At 31.0% G+C, this 19,740-nt stretch overlaps 1 protein-coding gene across 4 annotated transcripts in view; it reads right to left on the bottom strand.

The window, feature by feature from the left end:
• LOC134254362 (uncharacterized) overlaps window positions 1-17,419 on the bottom strand; it is a 76,465-nt gene extending 59,046 nt beyond the window's left edge. Inside the window, exons 1-4 of one of the 4 annotated variants that reach the window (XR_009989304.1) lie at window positions 17,297-17,419; window positions 16,776-16,938; window positions 10,718-11,479; window positions 1,714-1,744 (exon numbers count right to left, since the gene is read on the bottom strand). Coding sequence is in view for 3 of the 4 variants with exons in the window: in XM_062736888.1 (XP_062592872.1) it covers window positions 16,776-16,938; window positions 17,291-17,374 (247 nt within the window). In the remaining variant the exon portion in view is untranslated. Of the gene's footprint in view, window positions 1-1,713; window positions 1,745-10,717; window positions 11,480-16,775; window positions 16,939-17,290 lie in introns of those variants that run through there. The other 3 variants (XM_062736888.1, XM_062736890.1, XM_062736889.1) reach the window with 3 other exon arrangements.
• Window positions 17,420-19,740: the final 2,321 nt, after the last annotated feature.

The raw sequence follows: 19,740 nt of genomic DNA, 5'->3' as shown, positions 1-19,740 counted from the left end.
TATATTTGCTTCAAATCAGACCCTAAAAAATTCAAAGGAATATGATGAATACTTTTCAAAATATCGGATTTTAAACAATTTGCGTTTAAGGTAGTCGTCGCACCTAAATATAACGTCATATGACGGATACGCACAAGTGTTTTTTAGTGTTTCCCCTTTATTTCATTAAAGAAATATTTGTGATTGGCAAACACTTTCACCAATTTTACTTTCTTTAAGAATTCTTGGTACCATAATACACTCTCTCTTTTCATAATTTGGCCCTCTGTCAAAATTTTTTAACAGTAACATAAGACAAACTTGAAAATTAACATGTCACTCTACACGTCTGTTTTTTTTTTATTTTGACAAAGTCAGATACCATCAAACGTTTGCGTCTATCTTCTTTGTTTCGGTCTTCTTGTTCTCTGCTGATCATTCAATGACCTATCACCCGCCCAAAATTGCTGAAACTATCTTTAAAGAAGTCTCTTATTTACATTCTTAATTCTGTGAATCTGATTATTTACGTAACTGTCGCTAGTGATGATTCCAATATTTTGTAGCAAAGATGCATTGCAACTCGTCATACTGTTTTTTTCTCATTTCGACGATCCCTTTGTTAAATTCAACAGACTAAAACAACGATGTTTATGATCGCAAATACCCATGCTGTCATTAAAATTTTCAAGTAAAGACTACAAAATGACATGAATTGTGTCTTTTAAAAAATCGGGAGATTAGTTGATTTTTAGAATCTTTTTAATGTGTTTTTCTTTTTCATTCTAAGAAAAAATACACTTTAAAACGTGACGTTCAGTTGTGACGCGGCGACGCGGCGTTGTGACGCGGCGACACCCCTATGATCTTTGTTATAATCATCTATAAAATAAACTCAATCAAACATAATTTAATGAAAATTTCAATGTTCATTAGATTTGTATTCGTGCATCTTTTGCTGTATTGCATTTGATAATATGACGCCAAATATGGAAGATATGGACACTGTGACATTATTTTTGGATCAACCCTCGTAGTTAGCATTATTCACTGTTTTTAACCATCTTTTGAGCAACCGGGCCCAGTACTGTGGATTCCCCCCCCCCCCCCCCCCCAAAAAAAAAAAAAAAAAAAAAAACGCATGTAATTATATGGCAAAAAGCACAACTCACTTTAATTTACTCGCTTTATTTATTATTTTTTTTTTTTTTTTGGTGCTGATATGATGGTAAACTCAACTGATCGACCGTTTATTCGCAACGTATTATTCTTGCAATCTGAAGAGCCTTTTCGCAATAATAAGTACTCCCGAAAAATAAGGCATTAACAGTATTCAAGCTCAAAAATCCCTTGAACAATACAAATCAAAAGCACAGTTAACCCGTGAAAATAAAAGACGGTCCCTTATAATTAACATGATATCAGAACCGATCGCTGTAAATTGGTAATAAAGTTAGTCTTTGGCAAACTCATCTTTAGTTTCCTTTCCTAAATATGTTTTTTTTTCTATTATTGTCTAAGGTTTTCGTCCTTTTTATTCTTTATTTTTACATCTGAATTAACCGTATCATTCACAAACTCATCCATGACATGTACAGTCTCTAAACTCATATGAATCCCACTTTTTTTTTTTTAAAAAAACACCACCACATCCACTACCCCCGAACCATCCACCCCCATCCCACCCCCTAAAAATATAAATAGAATAAAACAACAACAAAACTTTTTGTGCAATTTTAATTCATTTTCTCTTCAGTTTTTATTACTAACACAATCCAAAACTAAAAGGGAAAATCAAAATTCCCTTTTTTCACCCAAGGTTTACAATCTGAAGTCATTTTGGTCTTAAAATCCTTATTTGTGTCTCAACAAGTTCCCTTTTTGAAGATTTTTTTTAACTATTTGAGGAACGTTCCTCTTTCTACACTTCAGATGCATTTGTTATGACCAGACTTTTGAGGAACGTACCTCTCTCTGAACTTCAGATGCATTTCTTATGACCAGAGATTTGAGGAACGTTCCTCTCTCTGAACTTCTGGTGCATTTGTTATGACCAGACATTTGAGGAACGTTCCTCTCTCGAACTTCAGATGCATTTGTTTTGACAAGACATTTGAGGAACGTTCCTTTCCCTGAACTTCTGGTGCATTTGGTATGACCAGATATTTGAGGAACGTTCCTCTCTCTGTGCTTCAGATGCATTTGTTATGACCAGACATTTGAGGAACGTTCCTCTTTCTGAACTTCTGATGCATTTGTTATGACCAGACATTTGAGGAACATTCCCCTCTCTAAACGAAGATGCATTTATTATCACCAGACATTTGAGTAACGTTCCTCTCTTACAGATGTGCACATACAGTGTGTATTTTTGAATACCTTATGAATGAACACATCAGGCATTTGAAGAACATTCCTCTCTCAAATTTACTTATTACCGTAGGCATCTCATGAATTTTCAAATATTAGGCATTAAAGGAACGGTCCTCTTCCAATTTCAAATATTGATACTATATACACCATGTACACAGGAGGAACGTTCCTCTTCAAACTATTGACACTGGATTTACTAGGCTAAACACAACATACTTGAGGAATGTTCCTCATCCAATTTCAAATATTGATACTATATACACTGGAGGAACGTTCATCTTTCAACTTGACACTGTATTTACAAGTTTTAACACACAATATCACAAACGTTCATCAGTCAATTTCAATTGATAATACATACTACATGTATATAAACAGTACCTTTGAGGAACGTTCCTCAACCAATTCCTATCAAAAACACTACAACCATGAATCTTAATACACTGAACGTTCCTCTCCCCATTTCAAGATTTGACACTGGACTGGAGGAACATTCCTCTTCCAACTGTTGACAATGGATTCATGTCGAATACTCCTCTTCTGATTTCAAATGTTATTATATAACTTTATACATGAATCAGAGAATAATTGGATTTGAAGAAAGCTGTACACCCAGGTACTCCCTAACGTAAAAGAGTAGATAGTCCTGTTGATTTCATAAAGTCAAATTTCAAGGTTAACGTTGAGACTATTCTGACACAAAAAAATAATGTCTGCTTAAAATTTTGGGAACCCTTTGCTTTACAGACATCAAACCTAGTATACTGGTACTCCCAAAGGAATAAAGACCCCTACTGATTTTGGGTTACAAGGTGAAAGCACATGGCTCAAACTGATCTAGAAAGAGAAAAGTATTGTTTACTCAATATTTCAGTAACTTGAGATTCTAATGTTTGAAAAATAATTAATGCACTAGATCTGTAGTCCTCCTAAGAAATATATGACCACTTTTGATTTGGGGGTCATAACTCGATCACAAGATCAAGTACGTGTCATTCTTTACAATTAATATTTTAGGAAATCATTTTTCAGTCAATTTTGTGAAAAGCCTATTATTATTACGGACATTAAACTTGTTGGTACCACTCCTTTAGGAGTATACATGATCACATTTTATTTTGAGGTCATTGGGTCACTTCTCTGGCTATAGGAATGTATATCTGCTGAATAAAGAGTAAATGTTTATTTTTATTTTAAATGAGAAAAAAGGGCAACTGTTTGAATCGTGCAAGAGACATAAATCTACAATAAGGAATTGATCAAAAAAGTTATACCATTCCCCTGGTCCCCTGCATTTACCATTATGATATAAAACTGTTGTATAAAGCAATGCTATCTTACACTAAAATAAACAATTTTCTTTAACAATTGAAATTTTATGATATTTTTTAAATGAAAAAATCTTTCAGGAAAAGTATAATCTTACCCTTAGCTTTTTTAGTATAGTTCATCCAAGATTAATTTATGAAAGGTCAGTGCATTGACCAGTAAATTCTCTATAAGTTGAACATACATTGACTTTTGAAAATCATGCATGTGTTTCTACTTACTTCATCACGCAGTTTTTGACCAAAACTAATTTTATAACTTTATCACAGTATATCACAGTATAACACAGTATAACACGCAGATATATCAATGTCTAATTTCTCCAATTTCGAATTCCCCTTCAAACAACAGTTGCATTTAAATGATAGCTGTTCACATGTGCAACTGCGACCCTTCCATACATATTTGAATGGAAACATGTGGTGCGACTAACTGAAGAAATGTCAATCAAAACACTGCACACTGATAATCTTGGGTGTACGTGTTATCAGTCTTGGACACATCCATCTCTCAACCCTACCAAAATGTTCACGATTTCAATTCAGAAGATGCTCATCACATCGAAAGATTGTTGAATAAAACAGGATGTTGTAGTTCTTCACAGTTAAGGATTTAACAAGGTATATATGCAAATAATATCAATTTATGAAAATTCTTTGTATGCTTTGTTTGCATAAAAATTAAAACAAAATGTTTTATCAATAACTTAGTCAGAGTTGATCAATCCTGCTGAAATATAAGCTGTCAGACACTTCCAAATACCAGTAAATTAAAATGAGAAATTTACTTTAATTTTAGACAAAATGATATGCCCTGGATTTCAATGTAAAAGAAAACGAATACCCTCATGACACCACTTGCAGCAACATTTCAGAGAAATGATTAAAGTGTCCTAAACAAATCAAGTAAGTACCGTAGTCATAATTTTCATTATTAGTTGGGAAAATTAGAAATTCTATGAATTCCTATATAATATATGTTTTCAAATGCTGTACATGGCAGGAAATAGATTAATTATATTGAACACAAGTAAAACATGTTTAAAAAGCAGTGCCAGGGATCGACGGATGATTTTGCATTATTATGAGCGAAATTCGTTATGAAGATAAAAATACATAATCAAGTCACAGGGAATAAAAGCACTTGGCTGTAACTCAATTCAACATAAGTGTGTTTGCAAAAATCATGTTTTTCTGTATTTTGTTAATTTTTTTTATTATTTATCATTTACTTATCTCAATTTATTTATTTATTTTTTGGGGGGTGGGAGTGGGGATGGGTGGGGTTCATGCCCATACGAATTTTTTTGGCTTCCTAATTAACACAGGAAACTTTGAGAATTTGCTCCTTAAAAAATTACCCCCCCCCCCCCTTGCCACTGAACTTATCCTATATACTTTCTAAAAATATGCAAAATATACATATTTATGTAGTGTTTTTAATTTGTATTACCGGGTATATTTTTAATTTGTAAACTGGCATGATTTAACATGTCCAAGTATTAACTATACATTATTGATAAGAGACGTATACATTCTATTTTGAATTAAAGTTTTGGACAGACCTGGTATATTTTATATGCCAAGTCAGTGTCTTATTTGCTTTTTTTTAAATAAAACATTAATTGATTTGATAAAGAGAACAATAGCTGTGTTTCACCTAGTTCAATCCAAAAATCTTCCATGCTTGACTAAATGCTCAGCACGGTTAATTCTGATGGTTTTAGAGCAGAGCAGAACACATTCAACGAGGCTCAAAGGAATTATCTAGTGTGTCAAAGAATTAATGTGTTTAGATGAAACAGAGCGGTATAGTTTGTTTATGTATGGCCAATGCTGAAATCTTAAACTCTGAGACAATTATCGCTTCGTCGGCTTCACTAAGTGGTCACTGGTCAAATGTTTATTCTTTCCCAAGATATCGTTAGCTCTTTTACTTGTGTGAATGAACAGGAGTAAAATTAAAATCATGTGTTTTTCTTTGCTAGCAATATAGTGACCTTGTCTGATATCATACCCTGCTATAAAAACGTGTTAAAATTTTTACTATAAATTGGTTATCTTGAAATATTATGGAAAAAAAGACACTAATTCAATAAATTATTATACTCAGTATTGTATCCTTTTAAACTATATGCTGCGGTTAGAATAATAAGGATAAAATAAAAAAAAAAACTAATTATAAAAAATTTAAACACTTTTTTGAAACAATTTACCGGGAAATTTTTTTCTATTTTTATAAAAATTCTAGGCATATTTTGTTGTGTTGTCAACTGCAAGGATTATGGTCAAAGCTTAAGTACACGTGTACAATTTAAAGAAACATATATAACAAAACCTTTATCTTAAAGGGTATGTTTTTTTGTCATTCTATATATTAATCTTTTCTAAAAAAAAATAATAAAAATTAAATACAAACTCACATTTTATGTATTTCATTAAATGTTTTAACAGATTTTTAAAATCAAAGTGGAATGCAGTCCAAAATAGAGTGAATATGAAGTTTCTTTTAGTTGTCAATCATCACTATCCCACTGAAAAATATATTTTATTTAAAAAAAAATCCAAAGGGGACATCTTGTTTATATTCCTACATACACCTATTGTTAAGGATTAGTTTAATACTTTAACAATAACTTAAGTATATGTATTACTTAATTATAAATAAGTATTTATAATTCAGATCTTAAAAAATTGTATATTAGTTAAACATTTTATATGTATTGTCTGGAGATCATGTCTTGTGTACTCAGTGTCTGGTCCCTGATAAAAGAAAAATAGTATTACTAAAAATACGAGTAACGGTTTCACTAGTTGATACTTCCATCATTTTATGCATATAACCGTAATTTTGTTATTATTTATTTATTAGGTTAAAGCGGAGAAAAAATGCACTATTCAGTTTCATTAGAAAGGTTCATTTTTATAACACATGCCTGATATGTACACCACACACCTTAACAAGTGTTCCAGTGTTGGTGAATGTAATTTCAAAGAGTTAAGAACACACAAATTTTCACACAAGTTAAATTGATGCAAATCATATTTGGCTATTTAGCAGTAAAAAAATTCTTTCACATGCAAGGAAAGCACGTCAAGATATTCAAAGGAGAAATGGTTGAATCTTTTTTTTTTCCAGGCTATCTTAAAAGCAAAGTATATTTAAAAAAAAAATTATATATAGACATTTTACCGCATTTGCTCATAAATAGATTCATCGACGTAAAAAAAATAAGTCAATGATGAATGATGAGAATTTATTGAAAACTCTCACAATAAACCACGTACTGATACCCTGGATCTTTGTCACGTGATAATGCCCATGGCTTATCAACAGTAGGCTCTGCTGCATGCCGCGGTGCAAAATGTAGGGAAAATATCTTTGCATCATTTGCAGCTTTAGAGCATATTTAAAACAATATTTTTACTGAGTTGAACACCATGCACTTTTATGACTTCAACATTTTCCGGAAAATCATGGCGATTTCCTTTCATATTTTACACACTCCCAGACCGGGGAGTATCTATTGTACACTCTTTTTTTATAATCATAAATTATCAATTATCTGACGAGAAATGATAATGAAATTGAAATATAATAACAACAATTAATGCTTATTTTAAAGCAAGTTTTTTTTAAAAAAATTTCACTCATGATTTTTACTTTTTATCAATCAAAGAATTATTTTACTGAACTAATGAAAAAGAACGTCTCATTTCCCCATGTGCACTTTAACACAACCACAAATAGATCGGCCGCTGCTGCGGCCGATAATAATGAAAGCAGATAAGACCGGGGTTATATAAATTGACCTCTAGTTTTACAGATAACAATACTGCTGGTGACCTTGCTGCAGCTGTGTAACAGTTGAACATCCCAACAGGATATAGGAAATCTGTGAAATTCAGATTGCATGTTGAAATTAACAATTAAATGATTGGCTTCATTATCAAAGTATCTAACTTTGAAAGGGGGAAGGATGTTAGCAATAGCCAATCAATAAAACAAACAATTGTATAACTGTATTACCAACAACATTTCTTTTAATACATGTGCTAATAATTTAATAAAATATTCTAAATCAATAAAACATTTTTTGAGGACTTTTTTTGGAAATATGGATTCTTATTCCTGCTTCCTTAATTAAGATCTGACAATTAAGTGCAGGAGATGTTGTTTTCACATTATTATTATTTATTTTTTTTTTTTACAAAATAATTCTGTGGAATGTTTCTTTGCATTTAATATGTACAAACCAGATTTTAGCGGAGATTTGTTATTCAGAATAATTAGTAAAGTTTTACAGCTATATAAATTTCATTACATTTTTTGTTTTATAGCTATATTGAAACTATCCAAATTTTAAGGAGTAAAATTTAAAGCAAGCAAGAACTTAATTCTCTCACTGTTTGATTTGTGCTACAATGTAAATTGCTTCAATCTTCTGACTGCAGAATATGACATGTTTATCTATAACACGATCAAGTCATCATAGCATCAGCCCTGATCTTTACTGTCCATGAAGTCACAGGGGAAGTTTTGCCAGAGCTGATCAGCCTATACAGTGTTCCATGAGCATATATGATTGGCAGTGATTAATAACAATTACAATGTGAGCTGGGGCAAGGAAGACATCAAGGTCTCAAAGTCTTTATCTTTAAAGTAGAGAACGATGCAGGAATTAGGGTTACTAGACAAATCCCTATTATAGAATCAATTCTTCAGTTTTACATGTTTTAAGAAATACACAATAGTACTACAATATAATACAAATTGAGATTCAGAATGAAAATAGGTTCGTGTAAATAAAAGAATACATTAATAAAACCCATGAAATATTATATGACACCTGCATGCACTATGGAAAAAGAGAAATAAATTAAACTTTTAAAAATTTGATGACTTATATTATCATACATGTATATAAAATGTCATTGGAGGAGTATGGGGCTTAAGACTTATATATTATTATAATTTACATTTCCAGTTGTCACTTAGTTTTTAAATTAGTGTTACATGCAAGATATAAAGAATAATGATTTTTCTCAGACATAATTTGCAAATCAGAGTTATTACTGTAAACGTGTAACATTTGGCGGTGTATTCTTTTTAGCTTTTTGGCAGAAAGAAACATCCGCTAATTTAAGTACAACACTAAATGTCTTAAACATAAACCATTAAAATGCGCTAAATCATACCTAACTTATTAACTTATTAGAATATCAACTTCCACCAAATATAGTACACTCTAAATATGAAACATTTACAGTATTTCATTAAAATAGTATGAGAAAGATAGAATGTGTCAATTTTGCAATATTCTTAATACAGTATGGAAATGCTTTCATAATTCATGGACAATTTAAAGTTTAAAATTTTAATTTAAGTTTTGCAATTTTTTTTATATCGATTTTTTCAGTCTATTTAATTTTTAGATGAGACATCAAAACTTGTTATTATGTACACTTTGTTTCGATTATTCTAGCTTTGCCTGAATCACATCTTTGATAATACAACATGCCGCTGTACTGAATGTGAGATTTTTCCTACAGAAGATGACACCCAAGAAACTTGTTGAGGCTGTTTTACTGTGAGTGATGAAAAAATGCTATGAACCTTTGGAGACCAAGGAATTGGAATCGTCTCTATTATGAGGGAAAGATGCAACCGAGAAAGAAACATGGTTGGCCTTCATCACTACTTTGGTTTAATTTCGTGGTAGAAAGGAAAAATACTGTGGGTATTAACCTGTTAACCAAGACATTGTAATATGTGATCACACTGCCGTTCGCTGAAAAAGCCCTTTGAGTTGATACATGAACACTGCACATTGCACATGCTTGTTCCGAAGTGAAAAATTTGTTTGTTCCTGTACCTAGTTTATATTATGCTTTAAGAAAGCCTTAATTCAAAAAGTACTTTTTGAAATGACAAAATGATTTTTCATATATATTTTGTAGAGTGTGTACAGATAAAAAATGTTTCTTTGAATATGTACTGCATTTCATATAAAAGAGAGAAATGTTTCCCAAATTCTTCATGTAGGATAAAAACTAATATAATATCACAAAACACATGATAATGTTAGAGAGGAACGTTCCTTTAAGGTTATTTAAGTGGGCTTTGCAATGTATCAACAGATATTCATTACAAGGCACACGCTTATTACATCGTGTTTTATATAAGTAATCAACAGAAATACAACCATTTGTGAGAGGAACGTTAGTCAAATGCCATTTAATATGAATAAGGTATCAACGTTTTATACAAATCTGAGAGAGAAACGTTTCCATTTAAGTCCTGTGTGAACAATGTTAAATTTTAGTGAAATGTCCTGAAATGCCTAAAATGTTTGACAATTCATGTACAACCATGTGTGCAGGAATTTTTAAATGCCTGATATTTGACAATCCTTGAGATGCCTACAGTAATAATTAAATTCCAGCAGGAATTTTCAAATGCCTGATGCTTGACCATTCATGAGATGTCTTCAGAATAAACTTGAGATCAGATCCCATCGCTGTGTTAAATTCTTAAAGCATTTAAAAATACACGCTGTATGTGCACATGTAAGAGAGGAAACTCAAATGTCTGGTGATAATAAATTCCTTAGTTTAGAGAGAGGATGTTTTTTTTCATAACAAATGCATTGAAGTTCTAGAGGTTTTCAAATGCCTGGTCATAACAAATGCATCTGAAGTTTACACCTGATTTAACCGTCTCATTCACAAACTCAGAGAGAGAGAGAGAGAGAGAGAGAGAGAGAGAGAGAGAGAGAGAGAGAGAGAGAGAGAGAGAGAGAGAGAGAGAGAGGAACGTTTTTTTGGTGATAACAAATGCACCAGAAGTGTAACCCCTTCCTCAAATCTCTGGTCATAACAAATGCATCTGAAGTGTAGAAAGACCCTCAAATACTTAAAAAAAAATTTCAAAAAAGGAACTTGTGGAGACACATATAAGGATTTTAAGACAAAATGACTTTTTAAACCTTGTGAAATTTTTGATTTTCCCTTTTTGTTTTGGATTGTGTTTTAACTATAACATTTTTTTTATTTTCTTCGGGGTTACATTTTTGTTGCTTTCAAGTTAAAAGATGTCCGAATGCATACCCACCAAGAAATGCAAAATAGAATATACATTACACGAAGAAATTATCATTAGTGAGATCAACCCCAAAATCAAAAGTATGTGCTTTAAGAAAAAAAAAACATGAAAAATGACCCCTAAGAATATGTGATTATTTCAGTAATTGATATCTTTTGAAATTAAACGACTGAGAAAAACCATCTTTTGATATCCGCAATACAGTTGTGGCTACAAGGCCCAATGGGTTCGAAGTGGTACGTGAGATAGTACAGCTCAATGTTGTCAGCAGCCATGTTATCTTCGTAAAATGTAATGTACAACGGATCGTCGGATACATACATAGAACACGTCGACTTGAAATACTTTTCATATTTTTCATTTGATCCATAGCAGTATACATCTGAATCGAGCCTTATAATCTCTCCAGACTTATTCAGTCCGATGTTGAACTTCTCGATAATCGAAGCACTGTTACAGCTCTGTATGACGGATGTGTAGGTTATAGATTGCTTTTCGGATGACCTGTTGATTCCAACTAAACAGTTTCTTCCCAAGAAACTTGTCTGTACAGAGTCGTCTACTACATCACTCAAATAAATGTCCATTTCTTCTAAAGCAGATTTTGACTTCAACGTAAGACGGGGCAACCAGCCCCATCAGTCGTCAAACAGAACCATTTCGAAGTTTGATGAACCATCGTTTGAGTCCAAAACTAAAATTTAAAAAAAAAAAAAAACAAAAACAAAACAAACCAAAAAAAAAAAACACAAAACAAAAAAAAAAAAACAGAGGTATGGGCTTTAGAGGTCACCTGAGCATTATGTATAAAATTTCCAATTTAATGAATTTGGTTCGTGTTTTACATCAGAGGCCATGGTATTCATGATTTTGATAAGGGCTCTTTGCTCATCATTACTATACACTTAGAATGCTTAGATCTGGCTTCTTAATGCCCACAGTCATATTTGAGGAAACAAAAGAAATACATTTCAACTGAAAAGTATTTATAAACCACCAATGATCTGTAGAACCCCCACTTCAAAGCAACCTCTGACCCTTTTTCAAATTTTGGAACCGTCTTTGTTAATCCTTAATGTTTGATTTATACCAGAGAGCACCGTTCACGGTAACCTAGTGGTAGAGCGTTCGCTTCGTGATCGGGAGGCCCGGGTTCAATTCTCGTTCCCGGCGCTGCGTCAAACCTAAGACATAAAAATAGGTAGCGACTGTTCCTTCGCCAAGCGCTCGGCATCAGAAGTGAAAGTAACGGGTCTTTCGAATATGACCTTAAAAACGTGGATCCCGTGTCACGGTGGGCGCTGGCACGATAAAGAACCCTCACTGCTCAATGGCCCTGAGTGCCGAGTATAGGTCTAAATTTGAAGCCCTTCACCGGCATACGGTGACGTCTCCATATGAGTGAAAAATTCTCAAGAGGGACGTTAAACAATATACAATCAATAAATCATATACCAGAGAGCAGATTTCAAAGCAGTACTACATTTTCAGAATATAATGAGGTCTCCTCTTTATGATACTCCCTTACACAGACCTGACAGGTCTTGAAATTCACAATTCTGAGAGATGTAGCCTTTTTGATCAATTATCATATAGGTAGTTCATCTTATTACAATATAATACTCAGGAACAGAAACGAAGATTTTCAGAGAATTGGTGTTTTTTCACTATATACTTTACATGCATATAGCTTGTCTTAACACAAGAACCTCTCATCCAGGAGCTATGAAATTCACAATTTTGAAAGAGGAGTTCATGCTCATTACTGAGATTTCTGCAAATGGTTTGTTGATATTAGTACCAAGAAGCAGAGAAGATTTTCAAAGATTTAATGCATTTCAACTATATAATTGAAATAGCCGCACCTTTACATAAGAACCCCATGACCCAGAGACCATGTTTTTTTTTTTTTTTTTTTTTTACAATTTTAGAAGAGAATCCATCTTTCATAACTATTTGTTGCATTTAGCCTGTTTACAAAAAGGGGAAGGGACAGATAAAGAGATGTTTCAAAAATCAATGCATTTTATAATTTTTGCAGATCCACCTTAGAACCAGGACCTCTTTGATTATTTCCCTTTATTATGTTTTTACTATCAAGAAATAATTCAATTAATTATATCACATTTGATTTTACAATGCAAGAAAAAGTGTTATATATATTAGAGGGAAATTTAAATAATTAATGGATTTTTGTTTTGGGCCCAATGAATATTTCAATTTATATTATAGATTTGATTACATATATTAGGAGTATATAATTATATTTTTGTATTGATGACAAATTCCGGCTCACAGGATAGTCGGTTATATGATATGAAAGTTCGAATTCGCTGTGCGCATTGCGGAGAAAACAATTTAAATAAAAAATATTTAACATGTATATTAAAAAGACACATAAAGAACAACGCACAATAAACATAAAATTAAAAATTCTTAAGAAGAATGAGGTAAATAATTCATCAATTTACTAAAGAAATTAAAATGTAAAAAAAATTAAGAATGTGTTGGGCGTAAATAATATGAAAAACCTTTTTTTAACAATTTTAATATATATTACTTTATTGTACGTGTTTATTTTAAAATGACGTGTACATATGTACACATATAAACATTTTGAAAAATATGGTTAAACAAAATTCATTAAAAGACTTACAAAAAATATTAGAGATTTGTAATAAAAATGAAATGCACGTTTTACAAGTGGCATTCATTTTACCGCTTTGAAGTGGCATTTTTTTTAAATTTCCTCTAAGAGAGAGAAGGATACCAACATATTTGATTTTTATTAAATTAAACTACACTGCATATCTAGTTGTAGATTAATTCAATTTTAGTTTTAAACTTTTAAAGAAATTACAGGCCCATATTGTTGAGCAACAAATGTTTATCATGCATTATATATCATGCACATGTTACAATTTTAATATCACGAGGATATATATTAAAAGATAAATATAAGATATTTTAAACAGAATAATATATAAAAGGAACATTAATTGGTTTGCGGGAAAATGTGATATAAACAGTGTTTCAAAAAAAAATTTGTTGATGTTGAAAACAATGTATTTCTCTGTTATATTACCAAAGAAAATATAAATTAAACAGTGTATCACTAAAAAAAATATAAAAAAAAACAGTGTATTACACTTTACAAGAATATGTTATAAAGACAGTGTATCATTAGCATGGTATATCAAATAATTAGGAATGTTATTGATTTCTGATTAGCATAAAACGCCCTTTCTTGAAATTTAAATGTCAGATATCCACACTTTTACCCTAAAAACCTCTAGAATGATTTTCCGGGGCCTTCTCCCTCTTGCAACAACTATAGATTTGCTTAAAGGGGGCCTTTCAACCAATCAAATTGCGTGTTTAAATATGTAGAGACAGTGTGAAGACATATAAAGTTAAAACAAAATAAATGCATTTAACACCAGTGGGGGTACAATTAAACAGACTTGGCATATCCTTCTTTTAATGTATAGTGGGTATTTGGGGGGGGGGGGTGTGTTATTTGATTTTACAATTTTTTGTTATTTTACATGATGAATAAGTTTAATAAATAAAACTTGTGAAAAAAACCGTCCAATAAAATTGAATATCGAGTGAGCGCAGTATGGGGGGGGGGTAGTAATTTGTCAAGTACCTGTGTTTTCCTAACACAGGAAATGCATAAAAATTAAGTTTACGTAGACAATTCAAAAATATATATACTGCATATATGAAATATTTACATATTCAAGAATCTATAATATAAATAAAAATATTTTTTCTTTAATCCATTAATTATCGAAATTTCCCCTAATATATATAACACTTTTTCTTGCATTGTAATTTAATCAAATGACCCATTTGATATAATTATATTGAACTATTTCAATAGTAAAAACATAATAAAGGGAAACAATCAAATGTTGAAAAAAGTTTTGAAAGATACAAATTTGAATCTCAAATTTTTAACAATTTCGAATTTTGAATTTTTCGAATTAAAACTTGATCAATTGAGCTCAAAACTATTTGTACATTTAGCCTGTTTATAAAAAGGGGATTATAGAAAAGAGATGTTTCAAAAATCAATGCATTTTATTATTTTTGCAGATCCACCTTAGAACCAGGACCTCTAACCTTGGGACCAGGGTTTTCACAATTTTGAATGACACTTTGTTTATCAGGCCTACAGTTTGACTTGGATTTCAGATTTAATAGATATTGAAAATTTTACTAGTTTATTAATATATAAATAAAATGTTTGTTCCAATTTTTGTTCATAATATTATACAGATTTTTATGCCAAGAATGGTTAAAATTGCTTGAGCATTGCAGAGAAGAAGCTGCAAAAATGTTTGAATGTGAGCACATAAAGCACAGCACATGTTACATTGCGAAGGACGAAGACAGCAATTTACTAAGGTGACCTTAAAATGTAAAAAAAAAAATAATAATATGAAAAACCTCTTTTTTAACTATAAATTAAAATATATATTACTTTTCTATCTCTGATGTATACGATTTAATCAATGAATTGAAGTAGCTAAAACAAAATTCATATGAACAAAAAATGAGAGATTTGTAATAAAAATGAAATCACTTTAAAGCGGCATTCATTTTACTTTGTCATTTTTTTTAAATTTAGGAGATTTGAAGTTCGTTAAATTTCCGTTAAATCATTGATAAAGATTAGTCCTATATTTTGAGAAACAAATGTTTATCATTATTATCAACATGTTAAATTGGTATACTGCCAAAGAAAAACATATATTAAACAGAATAATATAAACAGGGTATCACTAGGGAAAATGTGATATAAACAGTGTTTCACCAAAGAAAATTTGGGGGAAAACAATGTACATGTATCACCAAAGAAAATACAACATAAACGGTGTATAACTAAAGAAAATATAAATTAAACAGTGTATCACTAAAAAATATGTTATAAAGACAGTGTATCATTAAGGTATATCAAATAATTAGGAATGTTATTGATTTCTGATTGGTCTAGACGCCCTTTCTTGAAATTTACCTCAGATATCGCACACTTCAAATGAAAAACCGAATGATTTATTCGTATTAAAAGGATAGATTTGCTTAAAGACTTATCAAATTGCGTGTTTAACAATATGAGTTTTTGTGAAGATAAAGATTGAAGACGCCAATCCTGAGTCGATTATTAAACTATTTTAATAGTTTATGGTTGCGCATTTGTTCTTTGATAATACTGTTTTCCATTTTCACCTAGTTGTTACATTAAGCTGTTACAGACCGTGCCGACAAAATGAATACGGAGTGTTAGCGCAGTATGATAATTTGTCGGAACGGCCATGTGTTTTATACATGTAGAACCGAAGACATCTAAAAATATGAATGCAAAGGTTTTATTTACATTACGTTAAATGACGTTGCAAAGTAAAATAACATGAATAACGCAAACAAACATTGTGAGGGAAAAAAGTGAAAGATACAAATTAAGCGCAAATTTTTAACATTTTGCTTTAATTTAACGGAATTAAAGTTCTTGATCAATTGAGTCAAAACATTGTACATTTTGGTGCTCTTAGATTATAGAAAATCATATAGTAACATTAAGTACTGTGTATTCTAGCATGCGGTGACAAGGTTTTGCGTGTGTTATAGAGATTAGAACGTGTTGGATTTCTAATTGAATTCATATTGAAAATTGTACTGAATATTAATATATAAATAAAATGTGTTGTTCCAATACTCATAATATTATAAGAGTTTATTTGATGGATACAATGACTAAAGTGTCTGATAACTTAGAAAACGATTATGGACTGGTCAGGCATTGGTTAACCTCGGCCTTCGGCCTCGGTCAATTAATACCTGACCAGGTCCGTATAGTCAGGAGTAGAACTCATTAAAAGTCAATAATTATATAGAATTATATCTTAACAGTGAATGATATCTTGTATCACTGCTTTTTAGCAAAAAAAAAAAGATAACGAAAACGAAAAGTATCAAGGTACCTTTATCAAAACGGATGGTTTTCCCTTCAAATTCTGCTGTCGTATCTGATGGACACTGAAATCTACCATGCATAGTAACAACGTTGTCCCCCTTCCACTCTGATACATTAAGATATAACGGCTTAATTTGTGGCTCTGCAGAAACCCTTATTGCATCAGAGGTCTGTAAATAAGTAATATAAAAAAAAAACCTCACTTTAAAAAAAAAAAGCCACAATGCTTACTGATCACAAACAGAGCACAAAAGCACAAATGATAATATTAAAAACAATGTTATTTATAAAAAAAAAACACCTCTATTTTATCGGAAACGATGTGAGAAAGTGACTTTTAGAGGCCTGCTTTTTGTGAAAAATGTTACAATGTTACGATTAAAAGGAATGTAATTACTTATTTTTTCAAACTTAAGTGTATGAACCTCCAATATGATCTGATTTTACTCTTCTCAAGAAAAGAAAACTGCTATAATTCCTATCTGTATTACTAATGGCAATGATAAAAGTTTTAAAAAATACACTCACACAATGGCATCTGTCAACAAGCAGCCACATGACAAGGACAGCAAGCCCATACCCATAGAGGGACATTGTTCTAGCCATACGTGGACCTTGTGGATCGTACACAAATCAACCAGACTATGTCCAAAAATATTCCGATCTCTTATAAAGAGCAATGCTATTGAAAACTTTAAATGCTTGGTGTCAAAATATTTTTGATGTTTTCCATTAAGTTCCTAGACATTTTATTATTTGAAATAAAACCATTTTAGCGAGAGGTCTCTGTAAATACCAAATATTACTCTGCATAACACCTTTATTAAACCATTGCCATTTAATGCTCAAATGTCAGATTCATGTTTCATATGATTTAAAATTACATGATTTCCCAATTTTTCCAAATGTTATACCATTGAAACCATGTAATATAACACAACAATAAATAATTACATTGTGTTAAAAAAATCTCAAAAACTTCAACAATATTTTACCTAAATATTCCATTTTTACACATACAATCAGTGATCGAATTAAACAGCCTAACAGACCTAAATATAAGAAATAGATAGTTACTATCCTTGGTCATGCAGCATTTGAAGTGAAATTTGTGTGTCATTTATTCTTGTTTTCATTATCACAATGCGTACAAAAGCTAAGCCAGTCGTCCCCCCCCCAAAAAAAAAATTAATAAAAATAAAGTACCAGAGTTGTTCTGAATTTCAGTAGACAAGAGTTGTTTTGTGAGATCCGGATGTTACATGTATATCTTAATGAGACTTTGTACATAGATTAAACGGACACTCTAACAAATAAATTTATAGATACATAAGGGGAAACTACACAAATTAATACAGTTTAAATGATAAAGTTCATTTCTTGGTGTGGGAAGATGTCAAGTAACATAAAGATGCAATAAAAAGTTGGTATATCACATTTAAAATCCTACGGAAAAGTAATATCTTCTCTATATTTTCAAAGTGGAAATGAAATTCTTAATATTATACGAATACATTAATGCTTCCAATTAGTTAGTGCACCGACATTAAATATGCAATGCAGAGTCTTTACTAATTTGTAAACATATTTGAAAAAATTTGAAATCAAATTTCAAATGTCAATAGCTTAATAAGGTTTAATTTGCTTGTCATTTTATCCGAGAGATACATCTCGGTCATTTCCCTGTTCACCTCTTCCCCTTTGAATGACTCTATTATATAATTAAAAGAAAATGAAATTATAACTATAACTCTTTACAACTTAAAGTTATCGTCATAGAAATTTCCCTGCAAGCACTTTATAGCACAGTACAAGTTTCTCTAAAGGTTTAGCGTAAATACTATTAAGACGTAAAATTTTAATAGAAAAAAAAACTTTTCTTATTTTATCAAATTCTAGCAAATACAGAATGGAAGTTTAAAGAACTTTTAAAGTGCGTGAAAATGCGTGATAACGGGGAAACGGTATATGCGTGATTTTGTGTTAGAAATATATAGGAAATGGTAATGTTATGTGTAAAAATGCGTGACTGCTGGGAATGGGGTTAAATCTCCACAAAAAAAATATTTTGCACACAAAAAAATATAGATTATTTGTGGGTCCCCTTTGATTTGTGCAAGGACATTTGAATATACCATGTACATTGAATTGTTCAAGTGGTAAAAAACAGCTGAAATATCAGATTATTTGTGTCCAATCAAATGGTCTCTTAATAATCCCTTTGATTTATATTTCAATGACCAAGGGATTACTATGAATGGATGATTTAAACGTCCTCCATATACAATAACCCAGTTTTCCGAGAAAAGAAAACTATCAACTTTGACAAAGGTTGCTAAAGATTTTTATTATTATTATTATTATTATTATTATTATTATTTCTATTTTTATTATCATTGTTATTATTATTATATTTTATTTTTTAAATATCGTTTTATTGCTTATTTGTTACGACAGACGCATTTCAAAACAAAAACTGTAACTCTAAGTATTTTTGAAGTAAGAGATGTACATATATTTAAATAATTAAGAATATAGAACGTCGTGTAATTTCTGTATTTATAACATCTTCGTTAAAAAAAATGTAAGATATAGGAACAAAATCATCATGCAATTCAGGGAAATGTCTCACAAATCTAAACATTTATATTATATTTCACTGCGACACCTAAGTTTAAGTAGGATCAGGGCCTTTCGCTCAAAAAATTCCTGTCTATGATTTTTTTTTCGTATCTTTTATAATACTAATTAACTATGTACCTAACATTTTAAAATGGTCCTGTCATGGGATTTCTTGACTTATTTTAAAGATATTGCCCCACAAATACCGCCCTGTTTAGAGTTTGTATGGAGTTTAGAAACTTCATGTTTACGGGCCCGTAACGGAGTCCATAATGCGATTTTTTACGCGCAAACGATAAATATGACAGATAACACTATATACTCAAATATTTCAGAATGTTCCTTGTGTT

This window comes from Saccostrea cucullata, unplaced genomic scaffold, assembly GCF_032062105.1.
Source record: "Saccostrea cucullata isolate Sc308-1 unplaced genomic scaffold, CSIRO_AGI_Scuc_v1 ctg5185, whole genome shotgun sequence".
Classification (NCBI taxonomy): domain Eukaryota; kingdom Metazoa; phylum Mollusca; class Bivalvia; order Ostreida; family Ostreidae; genus Saccostrea; species Saccostrea cuccullata.
This window is presented reverse-complemented; position numbering and strand designations above follow the sequence as displayed.